Source organism: Corylus avellana, chromosome ca2, assembly GCF_901000735.1.
Source record: "Corylus avellana chromosome ca2, CavTom2PMs-1.0".
Taxonomy (NCBI): Eukaryota; Viridiplantae; Streptophyta; class Magnoliopsida; order Fagales; family Betulaceae; genus Corylus; species Corylus avellana.
This window is the reverse complement of record NC_081542.1, coordinates 15,215,476-15,241,482: the sequence shown is the minus strand read 5'-3', so window position 1 is coordinate 15,241,482 and position 26,007 is coordinate 15,215,476. Positions and strand designations below refer to the sequence as shown.

Here is a 26,007-nt window from a genome sequence, read left to right as displayed (position 1 = left end):
AATATATTAATACTCAAATTATGATTTAATTATCTAAAAAAAAATTGTGATTGAATGATGATTATGTTATATGTATAAATATTATTATAATTATAATTATAAAAATATATTATATAAAAAGGCGGTTAGCGGTTACAGTTAATAAATCCAATAACCTCTAACTATTAGCCGTTAGGCGGTTAACAGTTATACCGGTTAGCGACCGCCCGCATTGACACTCTTAATTAGAAACAGGTTTTGAGGCATTAGAAACAAGGTTTAAGGCATTAGAAATGGATTTTAGAGTATTAGAAACAGGTTTTGAGATATTAGAAATGAGTTTTGAGGTGAGTCACAGCCGACAGGGTTTGAGGCGTTCACCATCGGCTAGACCCATGGGTCTGGCAAGACCCACGGTTTTTTTTTTTTTTTTTTTTCTAATTTAGTGTTATTGTTCTCACTTTTATTTTTATTTTTTATTTTTTCTTAAATTGATGATATATCACATAATAATTAAAGGCTACAAAATGAATGTTATAAGGATGGACATAATAACAGGGGCTCTCTTATCCATGATAAAGATAAAGCACTCATGGATAATTTTAAGTTGTTTCATCTTTGATTATTTTTAATGAAAGCCTAAACCTTATTTTATTTTTTACTTTTTTTTTTTTTTTAAAAAAAAAAACCCGCACAACATATAAGCGGACATTCGGGTAACACGTTATCTTTACCTAACCATAGTTTATTTCCATACCACCTCGTACCTTCCATCCATTCTCAAAGAGTCAAAACCCTAATCGGATCGCACGTCGCCTCTGCACTTCCAAGGTAAAGCTCTCTCATCCGCCATCTTGGAACCCTAGCAACCCCGTTTTTCGGTCACATTCTGCTATCTGGTGGCCGAGAATGGTCAGAAAAATAGAAAAAGAAAAGCCAAATTTTGAATCTTGAATCTCGAACTTTATGTTTACCGATGCTTTGGTTTAGTTTTTGCCCGGCGAGTTTTCTGAGCTGTTTACCGTTATATTAGGTTTACTTTAGTAGGTCTTTTGTACCTTCTGGGTCCGAAATGATGAGGAATCTGAGATTTGTGGTTTTTTGTGCTGTTTTCTTCTCCTGCATTTTTCTAAGCTACCAAACAGAGCTGTTTGGTTATTTATTGCTATTGCTTTTTGCTTGGTTTAGGCGTAATTTTTAGGGCTCATGGTTTTCGATGGAATTATTTGTCTTAGGAAAATGAGTAGCCGTGCGAGCCGAACTCTCTATGTCGGCAATCTTCCCGCGGATATTCGTGAGCGAGAAGTGGAGGATTTGTTTTACAAGGTAACCAGTGTTCGAATTTGCACGCCCTTGCGATTTTCGGATTATTCGGTCGTGTAGATATGTAACTGTAATGTGTGCGTATTTGTTTCATGTTTAACGAACATGAATTTAAAACCCTAAGGTTTATAGGAAAAGCAAGGATTATATAGCGTATTTTCAGTTGAGGTCTTAATTAATGCTTCAATTGGGTCCTGTTTTATGTAGTTTCTTTTCTTTATTATTCTCCTTTTTTATTTTGGGTAATGGATGCGAGTTGCAGATGGTTTTGAATAAGTTGTATGTGATGCTTTGATTAATAAGAATGGTTGATCTTTGTTATCTGCAGTATGGACGCATAGCCCACATTGATCTGAAGGTCCCACCAAGGCCTCCGGGTTATGCATTTGTTGAGGTGAGTTTAGAGCAAAAAAATTTGCTTTTCCTTCCCCCCCCATCTTCTTTTCATTTATTGTGGTTTTTGAGATTTGTTTGTTACAGTTTGAAGATGCTCAAGATGCTGAAGATGCCATTCGGGGTCGTGATGGTTATGATTTTGATGGGCATCGGCTACGGGTTAGTCATTCTTTTACTTGCATATATGTTGCTTGCATTGACTCAATGACAGTAAGCTTATCTCATATGTTCTCTCATCTTCTGTAGGTGGAACTTGCACATGGTGGCCGTGGACATTCATCATCAAGAGATCGTTATAGTACTCATAGCAGTGGTGGTCGGAGTGGACGTGGTGGAGTATCCAGGCGCTCTGAATTCCGTGGTGTGTATTTTATTGAACGCACACCTACTTTGATATGTATTGGAAATATTATGTCTTATGAATTTGTTATTGTTTCACCATGCAGTGCTTGTCACTGGATTGCCTCCTTCTGCTTCATGGCAAGACCTTAAGGTGAGCATTAGTGTTGATCAATTGCTAACTGCTCCTGATTATAACTCTTCCTGTGTGTGCATGTGTGTGAGGGGTGAAAGGATATTGTGGAATAAGAATTTTTGAAAATTATTGTTTTACATAAATCTGGTTGTCTTGTATCAGGATCACATGCGACAAGCTGGGGATGTTTGTTTTTCACAAGTTTTCCGTGATGGTAGTGGTAAGATACAATTAACTTTAATGGCCTTGGCTTGAAGTTTTGTAAAACATGGCGGAGATGTCAGAATTTGAGATGGCTTTTGTTTTCTATTGACCTTCATTATCTCATGTTTTTTTCTATATGGGGAAAGGATCTGAAAGAAAGTTAACATGAAGTTAGAATTTTTAGTTCCAATGGGAGCTGTGCCAAATTCCCTGCTTTTGACTTGTTATTTATAACTAGATTTATGCCAGAGAGTGATGGACATTTGAGATTGTGTTGTATGTCCTTTTATAATTTTTATTTATAAAAATGTTTGGCATTTATTTCGTTGTGATTGTTATGTTGTTTTGGGCTTGTCCTTTCAGGACTGGTTTCGGCCAAGAGCTGAGAAGAAATGCATGAGATTTATCTTTTTGTTTTAAATCTTTGTTTGATTCTTTTGTAGGCACGACGGGGATCGTGGATTACACAAACTACGAAGACATGAAGTATGCAGTAAGTTAAATATCTCCTTTATTGCTGATGAACGATGTGAATGACCTTCCCTGAACTTTGAGTTCAGGCAGCTTTAAGTAGTATCTAGATGTGTCTGAATTTTTATACAATTATTCTCTGCAGGTAAAAAAGCTTGATGACTCTGAGTTTCGGAATGCATTTTCTCGGTCCTATGTCCGTGTATGTAATAACTTAGATGCTTTGAGTATTGCACTTTTCCTCTCTGTGGATGTTGTCTTTGTTTATTATTGCATTTGTTTATAGGTTAGGGAATATGATTCAAAGAGGGATGCCTCTAGAAGCCCTAGTCGCGGTCGATCCTATTCGAAAGGCAGAAGCTATAGCCGCAGCCGTAGTCGTAGCCGAAGTGTCAGTCGGGGCAGGAGCAAGAGGTTTGAGTAGTTATATAAAGTTGTAGATATCTTAGTATGTTTTGGAGTCTTTATTGTTTGTAAAATTTATAATTGCAATAATGCAGCAAGTCTCCCAAGGCCAAATCTTCGCGCCGCTCACCTGCTAAATTGCGGTCAAGGTCTGCTGAGAGATCTCGCTCTCGCTCTGCTTCAAAGTCTCGTTCTATGTCAGGGTATGTATTTTTCTCTCTCCATTAATTGTGTTTTTGATTCCTGATAGTGAAATCATCCTTGATGCTATATATAAGGTCTCATTTTTCCTTGAAAGATGGAGGATATACATGAAACACTGTCATCTTGTTGGCTGCTTTTTTGATCTATCCGAGGTTTTTTGGGTACCCTTCAGGGATGAGAGCTTCTGTGTTAGTTTGCACAGGCTGTCTTTTAGAATTTTTCCGAAGTAGGGAAAGAACTTAGGGGTTACATAATTAAGTCATTGAGTTGCAGGTTATTGACTCTGAAGGTATCTTTTATGGGAGAACCTTTTTCTCTGTTGCACCTGATTCAGCTTTAGATTTAAATCAGTTAATATTTGTAACTGTACAATTCTTGACCCTTCATTATCATTACTGAAGTATGTTATGTGATTTTAATTTAGTTATGTGCTAATGCACATGCCATCTATAAAGTCCTGTTGAGGTATTGTAACTCTGTAAAATTTTAAGGTTTAATATAAAGATGATTAGGGGGAAGAAATACTTGCGCACTTCAGATTAACATGGCATTATGCTGGAAAACTTGATTAATGATTAAAATATTTTCTTGGGTTGTCATACATATTTGTTATTATTTTACCATCAATATCTTCTCTATTTGTGCCGTCAAAGGTTGGGGTGATGGAGAAAACATACCGGATTGTCAAAGTTCTTTTTTTCCTCTTTCCTTTGTTTGTGTGAAAATTGCCTTTTTTCTGTTTTTTAGATATGGATACATGCAGCGAAGTGGGGATTGGATATTAGGATCTTGGTGGGATATGGTTCAGTTGCCTGCAACTCTTTTGGTTGTGGAGGTATGCTGTTTTTTAGATGGGCAGCTTTGGAAACCTTGATGGTGCCTCTGTTCTAATTCTTTTAGCATTGCAAATGTCCATGGGTGCTAGATTGGGAACAAAGGAGATCATGGTTGCAATAGTAAAGCTGGATATCTGGGAACTAAGTGCCATTGGGATTTGGATATCACCATCAATGAGCAGTAGAGACGATTTCATTATCATTTTCTGCTCCAACATTTGCCAAGCTAGTAGGGAGCACTATCTGGCCTTTCTGGATTTTTGTGGTACAGTAGGGAAAAATTCTCTTACCCGTCCACTAGTGTCTCAAAAATACCTTGTGATGCTTTCATTAAGATTTTCTCTTTATGAATTTAGGTCATGTTCATAAGCTTGAATTATATAAATTGCTTGATAATTTTTCTCTGTTGAACTGCTTAATATTTATGGTTTTTCCTTGTATCCTTTTTGGATATGGTAACTCTGACGTGGAAGAGGCATCACGGCTCTTGGATCAAATTTGGTAAAAGGAACGTGTGGATTTTAAAATGAGTTATTTCTGAAACTTTTTGCAGATCTCGATCAAGATCCAGATCTCCATTGCCTTCGGTACGTTCTATATTTGTCTTTTTAACTAATGCTCTTGTGACCCTAAATCTAAAATGGCCACACTAACTGTAACATGCCGCATTCAATGGGTGGGCCAGACCCTCCTGAGAGATGTGTAAAGACAAAATCCTGGGATAGTTGACATACTAAAGTCTCATCTAGTTTCTTAATAAACCTTGTATAATCTGTTCTGGAAGTATCATAAAATCTGGTTCACATCTGGGTTGCCTGCTGCACTTTAACGGACCTGTTCTCCTTTGTGAGTCAAGAGTCTAGTCATATAGATTCTTGATATTGGATTTAGGTAGACCTGCCATTACTTAAAAAAAAAAAAAACACTTAATTCAAGTTCTCTTCAGCGTCCGAAAAGGAAGAGTAAAAGCCCAAAGAGGCGCAGTGCTAGCAGGAGCCCAAGCAGGAGCAGGAGCAGGAGCAAGAGTTTGTCCAGGTCTTCTTCTTGGCACTAATTTCCTTTTTCTAGGCTCATGGTCAGGAACCATATTATTTCTTATTTCAACATGCTGCTCTCATTGTTCCTTGTGACTCTCATATCTTTCGTAGCTTCTATCTGAATCCTGATTGCAAACTTGTTTTGGTAGGTGAGATCTGATTGCAGCTGATAAGTTAATTCCTGAAGCTTTTATGAGGGTGAGGTTTTTCAACTTTTGCCAGTAAAAATTATCACTGCTAAGCAGTAGTGTAGACCTATCATGAACAGACTTGCAGACTGGAGTTTGTAGTTGGATTTAAAATAGTCAACGTGTTTTCTGAATCTTTGCAAATCATTGTTGGATTGAAACTTGGAACATTTACCGTATTTGTATTGCACGTGATTTGCTAAATTCCATATTTCCTTATTTTTAGGGTGGTTGATGTTGATACTTGTGTTCTGTTTCTTTGTAGAACCATTATGGTATTGTGAGAGTAATTATAGAAGTTTCTCTCGTGCTTCTCTAAAATGAGGTGGTTTTTAAAATCGCTATTTGATCAAAATTTAATAGTGATCAATTATAACAATTGTGATTTTAAAAGTCACATCATTCTTGGAGGGACACAAGAGAGACTTTTAACATTATTCGGTGTTTTGGTGGTTATTTTCTTTAAATTGTCTATATTTTTAATTGCGTGGAATTTATTTGCTTCGTAGTGACATTTTTGTCCGAAACATTTCATTGGACCATTTGACATTTTGTTGGTCTGTTCTTTTGGACAGTTGAAGGAAAGATAATGCTCAGGAAATAAAGTATAGAATAATATTTTAAAAAATAAATATCTGTGGAGTTCTTGTCGTCTCTTTTTGTTGAAGGTTTGGAGTTGATCTAACTTTTTTTTCCCCCTAGACTTTGTTTAAGACTTTTTTTGTTTTTAGTATTTTTATTAAAACCTATATGATATATTGAACAGTTTTTTATTTTTTGATCAACATTAAAGTTTGGAGGACTGATGGAAGGGCTCATTGGTCTGCATTGACTGGTGCTATCAGTTCTAGAAATGCTCGAAAGAGGGTTGAAATCCAAAACTAGTGCCTACCCACTGCCTCCTCCACCCCTCCCCAAATTTTTTGGGGGTGGCTAAGGCTGATTTATATGTCGTTAAATGCTGTGAAATCTAATCTAAGGGCACTCAAGAAAAAAAGCTTATCTAATCTTCAGGTACTTGTAATTTTAGCATGGTGTATGTCCTTGTTTTTTAGTTGAGATATGGCCCATTCAGAATTCTGAGAGCCGTTATCACTATTCACTAGTCTATGATTGGTTTTTTTCTTTAATTGGTCTATAGTTGGTGTTATGAGGCAAAGATGGTGATGAATATGAAATCAAGTCCCAAGAGAAAACTTTTTTGACTAATGATGAGCAAAAGGGACCAAATATACAAAGAGAAACAAATTCTATGCGAAGAACTCTTCCAAAAAAATAAAATAAAAAATGACATGGTTCTAATTGCTGATTTAGAGCTAGCAATTGATTATAGATTTTGTGCAAGTAAACTTAATTGTCCATAAAAATATAATTAACAAAACTCTGGACACAAGGTAAACGGGCTCAAAGAATTAAGTCGAGAAAATGAATTCTGACAGAAGATACCAGCCAAAGTTAATCTAAACTTTATTCATCTCCATAATAACAGCCAAAGTTAATCTAAATAAATAAATGGATTCACATGGATGCAATTCCCAAAGATAAAACACATTTAGAAATGCTATATTTCTCAAAAAGTTTGTTTTTAGCCACCGATAACACATTTCTCAAAATAATAAATTTCATGGGACGGTGACACATTATTTTAAAATTAATTTTTGAAAAAAAAAATTTGTAGGAGTCTTTTATTTTAGAAAAATACTAAATGGTCAATATTTTCTTCATATTTAACCCATCTCATCTTACAAATCAACTATTAAATTTGTAAACTTATATAGATCCCATATAAATTAATTGTGAATCCCACAAATCTAATCGCTGATCTATTGAATTTTTCTTGTATTTTAAACTACAAAAACTCCATATGAGCATAATTAAACGCTATCCGCTATGGTCAAAATTTAGCTTAAACAAATCTCTTTCACAAACCAAATTCAAGATGGCCGGAAAGCCCATGTGCCTTGAATCCTTGATCCGTGCAATACATGAGTAGTTCATGCACTCATGCATTGTTCATTTAACACGTACACCCATGAGTAACTCATGCACATTTCATGTTAATAGCATACATGGTTCAACAAATAGCCATTCAAATTTGTCTATAAATAAGTTTATTATTCATGTTAAACTAACTCTCTTCCTCCCCTACATCCACAACTTGTTTATGGTCATCCAAACACCATAGTTTCTATTATAAAACCAGCCCCCTTCTTCCTCACTCCCTTAGGCAAATGAAACTTTTGTATTCAATATTTCTAATGTATTCCATGAATGCTTGGAACAAAACAAACAAATTTTTCTTATTATTTTTTCCGGAGTCTGCGAATTGTGATGGACGCCCCTGATTCTCTCATTCTCAACAGCGAATGAAGCCCTCCATTTGAACACCTCCACCTTTCTCTCCCCCTGAAGAGCCTCTCCAGTGCTTTCACACCAAACCACAGCTCACATCTTCATGGCCATTTTTCTTTTCATTCGTGAGTTCCATTTTAGTCATGTTTATTTTTACTTTGAATAAATATTGTAAATGTCTTGTAATTAAGATCTATCGAGGCATTCACCAACTTGTCTTAAATAATAAATTTGTCATGCTTACTTTTCATTGTTAGAAATTAGCAATACGATGTTCTTAATTTTTAGTAAATGAAATGCCTTAAATCATAAATATAAATTAAATTGATCACTTTCAATTACAAGCTATTAGATGGTTCAGCTTATCATAATTACTACTTTTGTTGTTTGTACCATTTAAGAAAAATGTGGGAGCTTACTATGACAAGAAAAAAAGTATGGAAATTTCATGTATCAAATGGATATATATATATGAAATAAAATTTGAAGGTAGGATGAAATTTCCAAGTTTTCTCATATGTTATTCATATGAGATCATGGTTGGATCGATCATATATACGTTATTCATATGTTCTTCATAAATTTAACGTGTATAAAAACTTCACATTGATCTTATGCCATTTATTATTAAATTTAAAATCTTTGTACACAATATATTCTCTTAATTACAAAAGGGGAAATTGTCCCATAAGGGCTCGGGTTTTATCCTTGAGACAAATCAAGAAAAATCCCGAGTTTTCATTTTGTGAAAAATAAATTCTGCCATCAATCTCTTTAGGAACACATGTCCAACGTCATTTTGTCCATGTTATACTAATAAAAACATTCAATGTGTATCTAGATATCTTTTTCTTTGTCCACAAGAGGTAGCTCAATCGGCTGGGACCACACATAATGAAGCGGAGGTCACTAGTTCGAATCCTCCCCCCCCTCCCCCCTCCTCTTGTGCGGACATGTAAAAAAAAAAAAAAAAAGAAGATATATTTTCCTTTAAGCTAATTACTTAATTGATACAAGCGACACATAAAAATGTTCATTATATAAAAAATGAGTGATACTATAAACTACAGTTTTATTCCTCAACTACCTAAGAGTGGGTAGAATAACCAACTGCCGCCTATTGACATTTGATAGTTGGTAATCGGAATTAAAAAACTGTTTTGACGTTGGTTCGGTAGGCGGTAGAATTTTTATTTTGTCAGTTAACCGAAACCGACTTAACCAGTTTTGGCCTTCAATAGTTTTTTACATTACTTGTTTAGCCAAAAACATGTTCAATAAACACATGTTTAGCCTAAAAACAATCATTTGGGCCTAAAAATAAACCATTTTTAGCCCATAAAAATAGGCTTGGCCCAATATAAAAAGCCCATGACTAATCGACTTAACCGATTTAATCAAAATTGTCAAAATTTATTCCCATCAGTATGAAGTTGGTTATAATGAATTGACCAATTTACCATACATATCTTTACCTACCCAAATTTTATTATAAATATATAAGAGCATAATTTTGTCTTAGTGAACTCTTCTCAACATGTGGAATTAGGTGTCTAACACTCGCAACTTCTCCATTTTTTTTTTCCTGCTATTTTCTTTATTTTCCATTTCCTTATGAAATTCTTCAATGAATACCTCTAGCGATTGACAACCGCCAATTTAATTTATATTTATGAATTAAGACATTGTATTTACAAGACCATTCCAATGCATAGCGGATGACATGACAATTGAATACCTCGATAAATCTTATAAAACATTCTATCTTCTACAATATTTATTAGCAGTAAATACAAACATTAGCAAAATTGAGCAAAATCAAGTTAAACGATTCTATATGATGATTCAAAAGTCACAATAATATGTGGGACAGATTCAAAGAACTATACATTCTCTCAAAGATACATTTTTATAATATTTTCATATGAACATTCACTACAATTCTTGATCTGGCAATGTAGATCCTTTTAAATAATGAAAGCTCTCCAACATTTCCGCATTCTCGAAAAAATACTTCTTTAGAGTCTCTTCTTCTATGGATCCACTAAGATTTTCAATATTGATAGTCTTTAAGCAATGTCGCCAACAGAGAACTGGAAGAAGATTGCAACAACTGGGACTTTTCAATTTGTAGATAGGATTTTCGTATGTGAACTGAAGTATGAGCACACAGTTAGGAACATTATCAGAAATGCTAGAAAGAAAGCATTAATCCACTTTGGGCCCAAAAGAAAAAAAAAAGGTGTTGAAACTGAATTTAGAAATGTGAAAACATGATAGCAATGGCAATAATTTTTAGTTAATGAAAATTTCGTTAATGCAATAGTATTGTAATACACCATTATAACTTCTAGCATCTAATATCAGTGCCACAATGAACCAAAAATTCCAAATAACAGCTTTTATAAAATAATTATTACCATAGTACTAGAATTACTCACAACAACGATTTGTATCAAAATAGGAGAAAAATACGACATGGTTTATGGTTACAACATTACAAATAAAAATAATAATTCAAGTTTCCCTAAAAAAATGATTATTTCTTAATGATATAGTCAACCCTTAAACGATATAAGACTCAACTAAATGACTTTTTACTTTAGTATTTTTGTTTGAAGGACTAAATAACTATTAACTAGTGCATCCTAAAAAATAAAAAATAAAAGTATTAAGAGCAACTTTTTAAATTCTAAGAGCAATACCTTGAAAGATATATTGTCAATTGTCCCCTGGTACTGCCATTCTATAAAGAGAATATCCATGAGAGGACAAATCCACAACAGGACATCCACAAGTTCGTGGATTTGTCTTGTAGGTATAGAACATGCTTCTAGCTTCAATTGCTTAACATTATACAATGGGGATGGTAGGATTTCTCTCAATTCTTTTGCAGTAATCACACTCTTCACAAAGTACACAAAAACACACGTAAGATTTTTATAATATATGCTAATAATTGATGTATAAAGTAACATAGAAGAGGAAACAAATAAAAAGAATAAACTAGAATACCTCGGCATCAAAACCACTCCAAGTCAATAATTTCGGCTGACTTAACTTTGCAAGGGATTCAATCATTCCAGCATCCAAAGCGTCGAATAAGGTGAGACTAACTTCTGATAGACTTGAAGAATTTAAAGAAAAGGATATTGCATCACCAATATACTCGAATCTATGTAAGTTAGGAGCAACAATGTCAACTTCAACTAGGTTGCAACAAACAACAAAGGTCAAACTCTTCATGCGACGGCTAGAAATTTTAATCATTTTCAACATATCGCAAAGTCGTAGGTCTAAGCAGTCAATGAGTGGATGTTTAGAAAGAACATCATACAACCATTTGTCAGTTATGTTGCATGAAGTCAATGATAACTTCTTTAGATTTTCACACTTGCCTAGGTTGATTTGGCATGGTCTCGTAAGCCTGAAAACTAAAGATTCAAGATTTGATGCTTCAATGTCAACACTCTCAAGTTCAGAATTTTGTAGTAGCTCAATGGCCTTAAGTTTAGAATGACCCGACACCCGTATACTTTTCAACCCATCACAAGATGTAAATGTCATCTCTTCCATATCACGACAACCATCGATTAGAGACTGGACAACTTGGTTCTCCACAGTTATTTCCAAAACCAACTTGTTCAAAGAGGATAAGTTAATATCGCTGTAAAATGACTTCAACTTACACCTGGACAATTGCAGTTTAGTTATTGATTTTGCTGCGAGAACACTCTCAGGCAACTCATACTTCTTCTTAGGCAACTCATACCTCTTTTGATTGATCCATACGTAAAGATTCAACTCCTTTACGTTGCATTCAATTGCATAGCCAATCCAACGGTTCACAAGAGCACAATCTGATTCATCCAACAACATCATGTGAAGTCTAAAATTGTCTATAGTTAGCCTTCGCCTATAGCGGCATAGTAAACACCTCTCCACGAAATTTTTGAACTCTTGTTTCTTTCTTTGGATTTCCACTTCTTCTTTCTCGTTGGGTAGAACCTTGCGCGTATGAACCTTGAGCGTAAAGAGGTGTTGCTTAAATTCTGGAATGGGGAATAAACTCCACACTTTTTCCCATGTCTTGGACAATATACTAAATTGAATTATTTGTTTCATGGGAATGAAGGATAGAATATGCTCTAGAATAGGGTCCGGCAATTCGGATAACCGGTCGATTTTGTGCTCCATAATGTTGAGAAGTTTTTAACAAAAACTAGCAGATCTGCGAACTAGGAAGGCCAATTACCTTCAGCGTATACCACGTTGGACAGTTGCACGTGTTGCTTTCAATTATCGAGCGTTGAGGCAGAGCTTGTAGGGGCGACGGCAACGCAGATTGTGAAGCTGTTTTTATAGAGGATGGATTGGTGAAGGATTCCTAATAGAATTGGGTCTCTTAGGAATCCCTCTCAAGGGCGCTGGTGAAGTGAATTAGGATTCCTAGTCATACGCCAAATAGGAGTCCTGCACCCAGAAATTTCCTTTGACTCAGCTAATAAATTCCCATGTCTTCTATCACCACACATAACAAATCTAATAGTTAATTTATTAAATTTATAAATAAATATGTATCAAATATAAAAAACTTTATAATCCTTACATTTCTCGAGATTGCTGGGTTGTTGCTGTTAATAATAGGAAAGTTGTGTACGTTAAAGTGAGAAGGCTTTCCAAAAACTATTGGTCCCTAAAAAGCTCTCTGATTTTTTTTTATCGATTTGTTGTTTGTGAATGAAATTTCTCATGGGTTTTCTTAGTCATGTCATTAAGAATATCGAAACCGAGTAAAAATTCTTTGATGCGGTAGATATTTATCCCACACGTAGAAAGTGGCATAATTTTTCTGGTGTTTGTTTGATTGAGAAGGAATTTTACACTTTTTAGAAGAGATGGAATTGACGGAACAGTAAGTTATAATAAAAAATGAGAAATGCTAAGAGTCATATTTGAATTTTTTTATTTATTTACAAATTAATTATTAAATTTGTAAATTTATGTGAATTTTACATAAGTCAATGACACATCCCACAAATCTAATAATTGATCTATTAAACTTGTAAAAAAATATACGCTAAATATCAAAAACTTATTAACTCCTGATATTTCTCAATAAAAAATCATGTGCCTTTCATGATAGGTGACACAATTGTTTATTAAATTGGATTGAAAAAAATTTATATCTGCCTGCATTTTAATTTTATAGTAAATTGCTTAATAATTAAATAATAATAATATATCATCCCGATTGACGCTTTTGCCTAATTATGTAGGCGTATTTACAATTTCAACCTTCTTGACATCAGCCAAATCTAATGGTGAATTTTTGAAAAAAGATGAACATGAGATTTGTAAGGAAATGACATCACAATAGCAGTTATCAAGCATCAGTCTACGCTTTGCTCCATCATTGAGCTTTGAAATATAAAGCGTGTATTTTGACTTTGATAAGTGAAAAGAAAAAATATGTACTTTTAAGAACCAGGATAGATCATGCCCTCCTTAGAATTTTTTTTTATTACCGTTCTGGTGATAGAGATCAATTTGAAGAGCATGCAATGATTTATTATGCCTCGCCATCAACAAAATAAATTGAAAGTTACATTTATATATTTTTGACAGATGTGAAACTGGAGTCTTACATTTTATATATATAATAAACCGCTTAATTAACCATCTTTAAACTTTTAAAGCCATTTGGAATGGTCGCAACTATCTTGACATGGAATTTGATAGGTGTAGGTAGGGGTGTCAACCCGGTTCGATTTCCCTGTTTTTGGCTAAAATCGGGAACCGGAACTAGGGTATCTCGGTTCTCGGGGTCCCGGTTACTGGCCGGTTCCGATTTAAAAAAAAATTAGTTTTTGGGCTTATTTTAGGTTAAATACCTAAAATAAGCCCCCCCCCCCCCCTTTTTCTTTTTTCCTTTCATAAGTTGGCCCATTTTTTAAAAATTTATTAGTCACTTTGTCTAAATTAAAAGGGCTTTGTTGTGATTGTTCCAAATAATTAAAAAATGAACTTAAAAAAGTCCAAAAATCCTAAAAAATCAATGTTGTTGCCTATTTGGGTCTTAGAAATAAAAATTTAATTTTTTAAAATACCTTAAACCTAAACCTAAGTATATATATATATATTATTAAATAAAATGGAAACTCGGTTTCGGTATTCCAGGTAAAAACCGGGTACCAAAAACTGGTACTGGAACCGGGGTACCTAATTTTTGAATTTTTTAAACCGAGACCCCGGTTTTCCGATTTTCCGATAATTTTTGACACCCCTAAGTGTGGGCACCAAATTTCCAAAATAAAACTTCCTTTTTGTAATGAAGTATGTCCCGTTTGGCCATGGACCAGCCAAAGTCTAAATTTTTATTAGCGAAACTGCCATCGGAGGTCTGCAGGGTAAAAGTTGAAAAATAAAGATAATGTGGCTTCTTGTTGGATCTTGTCTTATTTCTTTACCAAGCTATGCTCCACTTCTTCATTTTAAATCACAATTTTATCCAACCAAATAATAGTCAATATCTATCTACAAATATATATATATATATATATATACACCATATCTCAATTCTTGCACAAAAGTATTGGCATCATCTCCCAGACAAATAAATAATGGGTGTCGACGTGTCGTTGTCCACTTCGTGACAAGATATGCCCATGGTGCAATCTGACATCTTTGGGTGTGGCCCAGGATGTGTGTCGTGGCATCCTTTCGGCGCCAAGTGTGTCTGTCTCTGGTGGCCCCGACGTAATTCCCCACAATCGTTCCCTCATTTCTGGCCTCACAATTTCTACCAATAATTAATTATTTAATAATGTTTGCCCGTTTCTGGCTCGGAGCTCCTCTTCATTTTTACTCTTTTTGGGTTAGAGGGAAAAAGAGAAAAGGGGCATGTTTTCTAATTATGGATATAATTAAGGTTTCTTTTTGATGAGATCGGCCTTTAAAGTAAAAAATAAAATAGCTTAACAACAACATCATTTAATGTGTCAATTACGTGTCTTTAAGAGGTAGTTCAATCAGTTGGAAATCATACTTTATAAAATAGAAGTTTCTAATTGGAATCCCACTCTCTTCTTGTTTAAACATGTAAAAACAAAAGAATAAGTGTCAATTACATGTAAAAATAAGCCTTGAGATATAGAAAATATCAATATTAAAAGCATTCTCCATAAGTTTTATCCCATTAGGTCAAATGACTGTAGTTGTGATTTTTTAAAAACTAAATTAATTATTTAATAAACAATGTGATCAATACCGTGTAAATGTATAAATTAATTACAAATTTACAATTAAATTTAATTATTTTATAGTTTACATCTTATTTTAGAAAATGATCCTCTTCATTTTAAATTCTTTTTATTTTTTTTTGTTAGTGTATTTAGAAGAGTAATTTTGTCCAAAAATTTTAATTTTAAAAAATTTAAATAATTTTATCCTTTTAAATGAACTAATTAAAAAAAATAGAGAAAATTTGAAATAACAATCATCATTTTTCGGAAATTTTAGTTACTGGTTTTCTGTTATTTATTTCTTATTTTGTTTTTAGCAATAATTACAAGCCGGTCTCTCACCGTCACCATTTTCGCATACAAACCACCCCACCCTCTCATCTCTCTCTCTCTCTTTCCAAAACCCAACTCATACCTCTCTCAGAAACCACCGAAAATCTCAACGACAGGGAAAAGCAATCCATACCCATCTCACGAATTCACTAGAAACCCATACCCATTTCGCAAAATCTACCCGAATCCAGAGTGAAAACTCGATAATAATCGATCAAAACAATGACGAACACGGCGTTCTCGAAGCTCTCCGACGACGTGGTGCTCAACATCTTCTTCAAGCTCGAGGAAGACCCGCGCAACTGGGCCAGGCTCGCCTGCGTGTCCACCAAGTTCTCGTCCCTGATCCGTACCGTCTGCTGGCGCCATAAGTGCTCCACCACCATCCCGTCCGTTGTCTCTGATCTCATTTCCGGCACAGCCAACTCCTCCTCTCCTCTCGGAGGCTGGGCCGCGCTCCACAAGCTCGCCGTCTGCTGTCCGGGTCTGCTCCACGCCGGCGTCCTCCTCGAGCACTCCGATTTCGGCCTCGAACGCGAACTCGGCCCCGACGAGAATTTCCGCAACACCATACCGTCTCCGATTCCGATTCCGATTCAGATTCTGCCATCCACTACCGAGCCATGCCCAAGCCACCATATAGACGATGCTAATTCCGTAGCTGAACCTTCCTGGTCGCTCTTCGACGACCTATACTATGATACTGTTTACAATAATTCAGATTCCCAAGATGGTGCCCAGGTTGCAGGCGAAGAGGTTGTTGCTGAGAACAACGGTATTGGCGTTGCTGAGGTGGAACACGAACTTCCGGTGTCGAAGAGGAGGAAGATTAATCGGCAGATGCGGTCCCATTTGGCTTCTGGGGTTTGGAATTTAAGCCGAGAGCAAGGTAGCAAGCTGCTCGCAAGGCAGTTCCGCGACGATTGTTTGTATATTTGCGATTGGCCTGGGTGCGTTCACATCGAGGAGAAGCGGAACTACATGCTCTTTAGAGGAATTTTCAAGAACTTCAAGAGGACCCGGGTGTGGAGGACGATAAACGATGGGAATAGGAGCAAGGTCGATGTGAATTGCGCTTTCTGCGCGTCCAAAGAGACTTGGGATTTGCATTCTGCGTTCTGTTTGAGGCGGGTTTTTGGGTACCACGACGACGGTGAGCCGGTTGTTCGAGCTTATGTCTGTGAGAACGGACATGTCTCCGGAGCGTGGACCGATTTGCCATTGTACACCTAATGATCATGTCAAGCATTTTTTTTCTAATTAAGTTCGTTGTTTTTTTCTTGTTATGGTTTCTTGGTTCTTTCATTTCTCATTCATGTCTCCAATGATTAGAGCTGTGTTGTTATGTTTGCTATTGTTGTTTTCATATGTATTAGCCGTTTCTCTAATTGGATTGGAGATTTAATAAGAGAATGTGTGGTTTGAAGTTGCAAATTAGTTTGTATGTGGTTGTGAGATTTGTTAAGAAAAGTTTTATGCAGATGGTTCAAATTGATTTAGTGAAGATTCAATTTGAACTTTGGGATTTGAGTACTGTTTTAGTTATCAGCAATGGTTCATATTTTTGATGAACTAATTAGATTATGTTAACACAATGGTAGAGATATTATGTGTGTTTGTCGTTATGTCATACATAAAACTTGTGAAATAACATTTCTTTATTTCCATTTATACCAATTTCACTGTTCCTTTTCTGTGCTAAATCTGCAATGCATTTATTTTCTTTTGTAATTGCCAAGATATGTGAAGAGGATCATAGAAATGTTGACACCGAGGATGAGAAGTTCATTTATTGTCTGAGGTAGTACAAATTAGTAATGCTACCTCGTCGTGATTTTTAAAGTCTCTACTAAATTTTGATTCAATTGTGACTTTAAAAGCTAGCCATATCTGGGAGTGTGAAAGTGAAAGTGTGTGTAGCATTACTCATTAAAAATTGGTTCCCGACTAGTTTAGGAAAATGAGATTTCATTCCACATAAAGGCAAGGTACTTTGCAACCTCAGGCTCAAATGATTGTCACCCAAATTTGGGAATCTCAAGTGATTATATCTGAATTCAAGAGTAAACTATGCGGTGGCTTCAAACGAGCTTCTCTCCTCATGTGGAGAATGTGGTGAGCAGAGATATCTATGTGAAGCAGGTAATGGCTATATTTACTCTGCTTGTGCTTTCATGATTCTGCTGCCAAAGCAGAAAGCTCTATTGCATCAGTCTGTCTTTCCCTGCTCCATACAGGGGTGGTTTTCATAATTTATGTGAGTTGCAGCTGTGATGGCACTCCCTTCATGGTTAATCTAATACGGGCAAAGCGGATTATATTTGCTTGTCCCTTTGCAGGTTCTTACTGCTATTGAAAGAAGTTAAACTAGCCTTCATTTTTGGGAATTTTCATGGAGGCATTTTTTCGCATTGGAAAGAGATGCAGATAGAACCACTTCAGAGTCTTATTAGCCCAATCTAGCTTCTGCCGAACTACTTTTGTATAACTTGGGAAGTTATACTGCTAAAGAGCCTCTCTTTATACATGTATGGACACTGCTGGTGTTATACAGTTGTTGATCTCCTTAATCTGTATAGGCATGATGCTTCTGCTAGGTTCACAATGAATTGGCTGTGAATTGAACTGGGAGTATGTTCTATACTCTGAATCCCGTGTCTAGTCTTGTCTCATCTCATGTGTTAAAAATATTGGACAACCATATGGTATACAGAGGATTATTTTGGGATTGGAAGATGGCTTTTGGGTTCCTCCATGCTCTTGGCTCTTGGCCTCTAAATGAGTTACTCTTTTTGTTTTTGGTTCTCAAAACAAAAATATTAACAAACGATTCAAAACATAAAACGCTTAAAACTATTTTTACCCTTTACGTCTCTTTCTCTCTCTCATAATAATAACTCTCATTAAAGTTTCATGCTTATTAGCTTCAATAGAAATGAATATTCTAAACTTCTCTTTTCTAAACTCGTTTTATAGGATTCCATATCAATTACCTCAAATAAAATAAAAATCCCAACAATGATCCAAACTTCAAAAAAAAAAAAAAAAAAAAAAAACTCTCAAAGGGGCAAGTGATATGATTTTTAGGTCCAGGGTCTAAAAGTTTTCTTGAGACTTAAACTGCCAAGCTTGCTGTCTTACCATTTAACCGTTTCCTTTTATTTTATAGAAATATATTTTTTAGCTGAAGAAACAGTTTTCCTGATAAATTTTGTTTTGTTTTTTCCTATGGTAAATGTTGTTTAATCTGGGAACTGGGAAGGCAAATAAAACGACGCTCATTCACTTATATTTTTATGTCGTATTGTTTTGTTCGCCCGAGTTCTATCAACCACACGTGGCCAGTGTTCCTACATTAAAGACTTAGAGTGACAACTTTGTATGGATGCAAATAAATTATCATCAATGAGAAGCGCCAAATGAAGAGTTTTGCTTTGCGTCTCTGTGTGTGTGTGTGTGAGAAAAAACTAAAAAAGAAAAGAAACAAAGAACTTCTCTGCGTGAGTAGTGAGAGAGAAAAGTGCAATAAGCTGGAACATGCCGAGGCTCTCTTTCTTGCTAATTTGTCTGCTGAGTTTAGCAGTGGGAGTCTCCAGCTCACATAAATTTAGCAGGGATGACTTCCCACCTGGCTTTGTTTTCGGTTCTGGCTCCTCTGCTTATCAGGTTACTTAATCTATTCCCTTTTGCATGGCTTCTAACTTTGTGTGTTTCTCAATCTTTTTATTGGGTATTGAGTCCATATTGTGTGAGCTACAATAGCAACATTGATCCAGAAGATCATCAAGAATAAAGCAAAGGCAAAAAAGAAAAAGAAAATTTATGTTGATGAATGATCCATGCATGTGTCATTTATGATAGGTGGAGGGAGCAGCAAACGAAGATGGGAGGACTCCTAGCATTTGGGACACCTTTGCTCAGGCCGGTCAGTCTTTTTTTTTTTTTGGTTTTTGGTTTTGCTAGCTGCATATTAATTTTCAGAGTTTTTTGGTGATTTATTTGGATGCCGGATTTATTTTAGCATTTAGATCAGCACCCAGTACTTTCCTTCCCAGAACAATTTATAATCTATATACTTGTATTTACTTCTATGGTTTGAAAGTCGTTTAATTCGATCAGACAGTATTGTAATAAATGTTCTTGATGAGTACCATTGCTCTTTTTCCCCTTTTGAATATTTTTACAATAATAAACTTTCCTTGAAATTTTAATCTTTTGCCAAACTTCCACATCAGGACATTTTATATATTAATGCTTATATTTATTGTTACATCTGGGTGTGTATAATTCAGTAGTCTTCTAACCCTCTGTTCCTATCATGGGACTGCTAAATTACATCTGGGTGTGTTGTTATTTGACTAGGAAAAAGAAAAAGAAAAAAAATACCATTGAAGTGTCCTTACTGTGGGTATTGGAAAAAGAATAAAAGGAAAAATTAAGGCACCCTAAGGTCAAAGAACATTGAGTTCTTGTATCAGAATCCAGACCTGGTGTGGTTTAATAAAATCATCAATTATGAATGTGAGATATTGTTAGACTTATGAATGTGAGATATAGTTATATTGGTAAGAAAATGACACAATTTAAAATTTTCCTTCTCAAACTTACAGGGAATGCACACGGAGCAACTGGAGATGTAGCATGTGATGAATATCATAAATATAAGGTGTATACTATATGCCTTGATCAACAATCCTTTATTACAATTAATTAAGATCATTTCATTGTTATAAAAGAAAGAAATTGTTCCTATCATGTTATATTTACTGCAAGGAATACCATCTTCATTTGGTTTGAATCACATCACTGTTTACATCTTATTGGAGTAAGGTTCACATATGTTCGGGTTCCTGTATCTCTTGCAGGAAGATGTGCAACTAATGGCGGACACAGGCCTTGAAGCCTATAGATTTTCCATCTCATGGTCAAGACTTATCCCAAGTATGATCACCAAACTATCATTCGATAACTAAACAGGAACCATTGAATTTCTAGTAATTCCTTTTCAAATATTATTGTTCATACAAAAGTGTTTGTGTTTTCTTTTCAGATGGAAGAGGGCCTATCAATCCAAAGGGTTTACAATATTACAACAATCTCATCAATGAACTAGTTAGCCATGGTTAAAGCCCAACTTCCATCACAAATGATGCCGATTAGCAATCTCGAGTTGCTAAGATAACCATGCCTGGGAACATTTTGTTTCTAAATGTTGCTTTCTCCCTTGATTGCACAGGAATCCAACCACATGTTACTCTGCAGAATTATGACCTTCCTCAGGCACTTGAAGATGAGTACGGAGGATGGGTTAGCCGAAAGATTGTGTATTGTTCTTAACTCTTGTTCCTTACGTGCTTGGGGTAAATTCCCGTCACATTGCATGGGGTGATCACTATGATTGAATTATCTATATCTGGATGCAGGAAAGATTTCACAGCATATGCGGACGTGTGCTTCAGAGAGTTTGGAGACAGGGTTTCATATTGGAGTACTGTTAACGAGCCTAATGTGTTTGTCCTAGGAGGTTATGACTCGGGCTTTGTGCCACCTCAACGATGTTCTCCTCCATTTGGTTTGAGTTACTGCTCTAGGGGAAATTCTTCAACTGAGCCATACCTAGCAATGCATCATATTGTGTTGGCTCATGCTTCGGCTGCAAGATTGTACAAGAGAAAGTATCAGGTATCTAGCTAAGCTTTTCCATATGAGGAATTTCAATTAATGGTATACCAATCGGTCAGTATTGTCCGTATATTTTACGTTAATCAAATTAAGAGAATTCTGGTCCAGCAGTAATAGCTATGTCCTTGTGTTTAAACTTTAAGCTTTGTGTCTGATTACAAATTCTTTAGATATAAGTACGATCTTTCCATTCTAATGCTACATATATAAATAAATTTATTCGCAATGCACACATTTTTGGCTTTTAGAACACACATTTTGATGCAGGAAAAACAACATGGATTCATAGGGATCAGCATCTATGGGTGGTGGTTTGTTCCTCTAACAGACACAAAAGAAGATGCAATTGCAACTCAGAGAGCCTTTGAGTTCTTCATTGGTTGGTAAATAACATATCCTAGAAGTGGCACCATCTTTCCTTAATTTTTTTCTTTTAACCTTTTTATCTTTTCCTCTTCTCGTTTCTTGTTTGTATATTGGTATCTCTAACATTCTGCTTCTATTGATTGTACTTTCAATTCCATGTGTGCCAAAAAACTAGTAATAGTTCGGGGAAGGTAAGAATTCCTCTAATCAAGTTTTATGTTGGGTTTTGAGACTTTATTTAAAACCTTTGGCTGTATTGCCCTGCTTTTTCCTGCAGGATTCTAGATCCCTTGGTGTTTGGGGACTATCCCAAAACGATGAAGGAAATTGTGGGCTCTAGACTTCCAGCTTTTACAAATCATGAATCCAAACAGGTGAAGGGTTCAGTTGACTTCATAGGGGTAATACATTACTTCAATATATATGCCAAAGACAACTCCAACAGCCTGAAGATGGAATATCGAGATTACAACATGGATGCAGGAGTAGAGCTCATCCGTAAGTTTTCTTTACTTATATTATTACAAATTAAGGACTGTTTTCGGTCAATGATTGGTCAAGTTCGCTGAGACAATTTTTCTCACTGGTTTGACTTTTATTCTAGTTCCACATAGCGGCCCTTTTAACAAATTCTTCATGTACTATACTGTCTCTTATACATAACTTTTTAACTAGATGAATTAAGACTAGGCCAATGCACTCCACTAAGAGTTGGTCATCTTCTGCTAAACACAAGTGCTAGTTTCATGCTGTATAAAGGATGGACAGAAATAACTTCCTGATTTTCTGGTTGTGGCAGCAATGCAGGATAGTTCGTCATTTGAGGTAAGAGTGAACAAATAAAGTCAGAAGTAGGAATTCTCAGCTTGAAAGTGGGACTGAGTTGGTTTATATAGTTCACTATTCAGTAACCAGCTTTATTTTACTCAGTTTCCTATTGCACCCTGGGGTCTGCAAGGACTGCTGGAGTATGTCAAGCAAGTTTATGGCAACCCTCCAATCTACATTTATGAAAATGGTATCTCTCTCTCTCTCTCTCATACACACGTGCGGACACCCACACAAGCTCTCTAGGTAGTTGCTCCATGAGAATCCTTCTTGTTTCTTTGTTTTTTGTTTTTTTTTTTTTTTTTTTTTTTAGCTTCTTCTTTTTGTTTCTTTCTGGATTGAAGAGTATGTTAAGCAGTAAAAAGGTGTATTTCATGTACAAATATTTTTCCAACGTTCATGAAATGCTGGTTTTCAAGTTGTATGAAATTTTAGGGTAAGTCATATGATTATACACATTGCATCTTATATGAATCATGGAGGAAACCTTCACCCTGGGACTGTAGAAATCATTGCAAGTGAAATGACCATGAACAAATCTGTTTTGAAAATTTCAAATGAAGTCTCAATAGAGTAATCATGTCAAACAACCAAGTGGCTAAAGTTTTTAATCATGCCAATTTTGTTGGTCTCTTAAACCCACTAGATAGTTGGCCATCTTGCATTGAGCATGGGATTGGGCTAGATTGTGATTAATCGCCACAACCGCATGTTTTCTACCTCCAGGATAGCTGTGGTCTTGCATGAAATGAACAAGAACCACTCAACCATCTTATTATAAGTATTTTCATGGTGAGGCAGTGCCTCCTACATTGTAAGATTTGTCATTTTGGTGCAGCACTTGGTGGGTTGGGCAGGGTTGTGTTGTGTTGTAACACTCCTTATGTAACCTATTTCATCGTGTTCTATATCTAATTGGTCATAGTTGGTATGGCATGTCTTATTAGGTCAGAGGATGCAACGGAATTTAACATTGGATGACATTCCAAGGGTGAAATATATGCATGGATACATTGGAGGTGTTCTAGATGCATTGAGGTATGCATACTTTACGCAAAGCTTACGTGGCTAACTAGCATCGGCTACAAATATTCTTTCTACCTCATTATGGGAGCTAAATCTGACAATTATTGGGCTTACAGAAGGTCATACCTTTAACGGAAAACATCCAACTTATATTCATAATGATTTTTCTTTCTAACCATTGGCCATCTAAGAGCATTTGGCTTAAGAATAATTTATAGTTTTATGTTTTCTGTGGACACATTGTTCTCTCATCCCCACCCGTTTGTGAGGGGGAAGGTAAGGCTTTTTAAGATGCAAAGCACCAATGGCAAATGGCAGTACACTATAAAAACAAGATATTAATTTGCAAGACCAATTAAGCATCCCCCCACCCCACCCTCACGTTTTTTCTTTCAAAATGGACACGCGTGCGAGCACACACAGAATCCCAACGAAAAGTAGAAGATTCTAGACTTGGTCACCATAACTTGGGATGAAAGCTTCCCACCTTAATCCCACATTGGAAAGATGAGTAGTCCATATAAAGTGAATGGATTATAAAGGCATTTATGGGTGCTAAATCTTATATTGATTCCTTATTAGGTGAGATTAAGCTTTATAAGCGGATCTAGAGAGCTCCAGTACAACCTGACTAATTCTTTTGGAGTGATAGCATAGACGTGACTAGCTCTTTTCTTTGGTTGTTATAGATGCAACCTTAATGAATTGGGCTCAAATGCCTAAGTCATAGTTTTAGAACCGTTCAAATAGTTCTGCAAAAAATTTAGGCTGAACTTGAAATCAATATGGCCTTCTGACCAATTATTAGCTTGCATTTCTGGAGAACTATTACTTCCAATATTAGCATGTGACCATGGCTTGAAGTCATTGCTCACTTGTTTAGTATTTGTAAAACTCCAGTGTACACAATCATAATTGGGTATATGTATACATAATCATAACCCCAATTTTATGAGGTTACTTTTTGCTTCTCTTATATGTGAAACAGAACCATGATATGTTGTGTTACTTGGTTGGTTATAATTGTTTATCTGATATGATACAACTGTTTGTCTTTTCTTTTTTCTTTTCTGCATCTACTCTAATTGTTTTTCTGTTTTCTTGTCCTCATTTCATTCTTAAAATTTTGGAAGGAATGGATCAAACACAAGAGGGTATTTCACATGGGCTTTCCTGGATGTGTTCGAGTTATTGGATGGCTATGGCTCAAGCTATGGCCTATACTATGTAGATTTGGATGACCCTGATTTGAAAAGGTACACCAAGCTCTCTGCAAAATGGTACTCGCAGTTTTTGAAGGGAAAGAGCATCATCTCAGATGGAATTATTGAACTTGAGAATAGTCCATCAGCTCTCTCTCATGCTCACTTTCAGTAGGTTCATTTCCTTCATTTCCAAAAAACCATGTAATTTACTTGAAAGATACTGCTTGACAGGGCTCAACTAGAATTAGCCTAAGCAGCTCTTATGTAGTGGCTATACTTGTGTATGTAGTCTACATGCTTCTACTAATTTGTACACGTGCAGAGATTTGGTCCCAGACATCTAAACTTTTCCTCTCATATCTCAAATATACATATCTCAAACATCTAAACTTTTCCTCTCATATCTCAAATTTTTGCAATTTACCCTTACAAAGTTCCAATTTTTTTTTTTCAATTCGACCAATATCATCCCAAAATTCTCATATTGCCCATGATTTTTATTTTTTTATTTTTTATGAAAACGAAAATAAATTTGGGGCTGCAAAAATGACCAGATGACCAAAGGGGTGGCTACGAGCCACGGCCACCCCGAATTTTTTTTTTTTTTTTTTTTTTTTTTTTTCATTTTTTATAAAAAATAAAAAAAATAAAAATTAAGGGCAATATGTGAAATTTTGGATAAAATTGGTCAAATTGCAAAAATTTGGAACTTTGGAGGGGTGGATTGCAAAAATTGAAACTTTGGTGTTCGAATTGAAAAACTCTGTCAACTTTGAGGGGGTAAACTGTAATTTATATATATATATATATATATATATATAGAGAGAGAGAGAGAGAGAGAGAGAGGTATCACTGTTTGTCTTTTTTCATAACAACTGTTTCTTGTAACTAATAGGCTTAAAAAAATCCACATTTCTTTTAAAGGATTTGTAAAGGCATTTTCGAGTTGGGAAGGTGACATGAATTAATTTAGGACCCGTTTGAGATTGCGTTAGAAATCTTAAAAAGCTGTGCGAAACAGAAGCTAGCATGTTTGGTAAAAAAAAAATTTAAAAGTGTTTTTTTTAATTTTTTTTTTTTTTACTTTTTTACTTTAAAAATGGTCAAAACGTATTTTTGGTAAAAACTTTAGCACTTAAAAGTTCTGTTTCTTAAATGCAATCTCAAATACTCATAGGGCTTGTTTGAGTGTGCGTTTGATGGGTCTAAAAGTGCGTTTAACACTCAAAAAGTTCGTTTGAATTTAAAAAGTACATGTTTGGTAAAAAAAATTGAAAGTGCTTTTAAGAGTTCAAAAAGCCCAAAAAATGACCAAAACGCACTTTTGGTAAAAGCTTAAAAATGAAACTTTTGTCAAAAAATGTTTTTTGACTTAAAAACTCTATTCTCTTAATATGTTGGCAATTACTTGTTATCAAAAGCACTTATTAAGACGACAATGGTTGAAAGGACG

The 26,007-nt window shown here is 35.4% G+C and overlaps 4 protein-coding genes across 4 annotated transcripts; 3 read left to right on the top strand and 1 right to left on the bottom strand.

The window, feature by feature from the left end:
• Positions 1 to 712: 712 nt before the first annotated feature.
• On the top strand, positions 713 to 5,295 carry LOC132168829 (serine/arginine-rich splicing factor SR34B). The gene is made up of 15 exons (XM_059579885.1): positions 713 to 810; positions 1,215 to 1,305; positions 1,631 to 1,696; positions 1,783 to 1,857; positions 1,945 to 2,059; positions 2,145 to 2,191; positions 2,336 to 2,393; positions 2,821 to 2,870; positions 2,994 to 3,050; positions 3,135 to 3,262; positions 3,349 to 3,456; positions 4,205 to 4,292; positions 4,383 to 4,558; positions 4,847 to 4,880; positions 5,240 to 5,295. The coding sequence occupies exons 2-13, from the start codon at positions 1,219 to 1,221 to the stop codon at positions 4,476 to 4,478; spliced, it is 975 nt and encodes a 324-aa protein (XP_059435868.1). The 5' UTR covers positions 713 to 810; positions 1,215 to 1,218; the 3' UTR covers positions 4,479 to 4,558; positions 4,847 to 4,880; positions 5,240 to 5,295.
• Positions 5,296 to 9,805: 4,510 nt separating this feature from the next.
• LOC132169139 (uncharacterized) lies at positions 9,806 to 12,067 on the bottom strand. The gene is made up of 3 exons (XM_059580223.1): positions 10,886 to 12,067; positions 10,576 to 10,776; positions 9,806 to 10,024 (listed from the first exon to the last, which is right to left on the bottom strand). Exons 1-3 carry the CDS (start codon positions 12,065 to 12,067, stop codon positions 9,806 to 9,808), a joined length of 1,602 nt encoding a protein of 533 aa, XP_059436206.1.
• Positions 12,068 to 15,478: 3,411 nt separating this feature from the next.
• Positions 15,479 to 17,118, top strand: LOC132170258 (phytochrome A-associated F-box protein). Its single transcript, XM_059581169.1, has one exon. It carries the CDS (start codon positions 15,670 to 15,672, stop codon positions 16,678 to 16,680), a length of 1,011 nt encoding a protein of 336 aa, XP_059437152.1. The 5' UTR covers positions 15,479 to 15,669; the 3' UTR covers positions 16,681 to 17,118.
• A 1,789-nt stretch (positions 17,119 to 18,907) lies between these two features.
• Positions 18,908 to 24,889, top strand: LOC132170257 (beta-glucosidase 11-like). The gene is made up of 13 exons (XM_059581168.1): positions 18,908 to 19,113; positions 19,309 to 19,372; positions 20,058 to 20,113; positions 20,313 to 20,388; positions 20,498 to 20,569; positions 20,684 to 20,771; positions 20,871 to 21,129; positions 21,397 to 21,512; positions 21,773 to 21,993; positions 22,295 to 22,320; positions 22,426 to 22,513; positions 23,271 to 23,361; positions 24,483 to 24,889. The coding sequence occupies exons 1-13, from the start codon at positions 18,985 to 18,987 to the stop codon at positions 24,724 to 24,726; spliced, it is 1,530 nt and encodes a 509-aa protein (XP_059437151.1). The 5' UTR covers positions 18,908 to 18,984; the 3' UTR covers positions 24,727 to 24,889.
• The last annotated feature ends 1,118 nt before the right edge of the window (positions 24,890 to 26,007 follow it).

Coding starts and splice junctions, on each gene's coding strand:
- LOC132168829 (XM_059579885.1), top strand. CDS start 1,219: ATGAGTAGCCGTGCGAGCCGAACTCTCTATGTCGGCAATCTTCCCGCG. Junction 2,192..2,335: donor CTTCATGGCAAGACCTTAAG/GTGAGCATTAGT, acceptor GTCTTGTATCAG/GATCACATGCGACAAGCTGG. Junction 2,871..2,993: donor ACGAAGACATGAAGTATGCA/GTAAGTTAAATA, acceptor TATTCTCTGCAG/GTAAAAAAGCTTGATGACTC.
- LOC132169139 (XM_059580223.1), bottom strand. CDS start 12,067: ATGGAGCACAAAATCGACCGGTTATCCGAATTGCCGGACCCTATTCTA. Junction 10,777..10,885: donor GGAGTGGTTTTGATGCCGAG/GTATTCTAGTTT, acceptor TACTTTGTGAAG/AGTGTGATTACTGCAAAAGA. Junction 10,025..10,575: donor TTGACAATATATCTTTCAAG/GTATTGCTCTTA, acceptor CTCATACTTCAG/TTCACATACGAAAATCCTAT.
- LOC132170258 (XM_059581169.1), top strand. CDS start 15,670: ATGACGAACACGGCGTTCTCGAAGCTCTCCGACGACGTGGTGCTCAAC.
- LOC132170257 (XM_059581168.1), top strand. CDS start 18,985: ATGCCGAGGCTCTCTTTCTTGCTAATTTGTCTGCTGAGTTTAGCAGTG. Junction 19,373..20,057: donor GGACACCTTTGCTCAGGCCG/GTCAGTCTTTTT, acceptor TCAAACTTACAG/GGAATGCACACGGAGCAACT. Junction 20,389..20,497: donor ATGGTCAAGACTTATCCCAA/GTATGATCACCA, acceptor TTTTCTTTTCAG/ATGGAAGAGGGCCTATCAAT.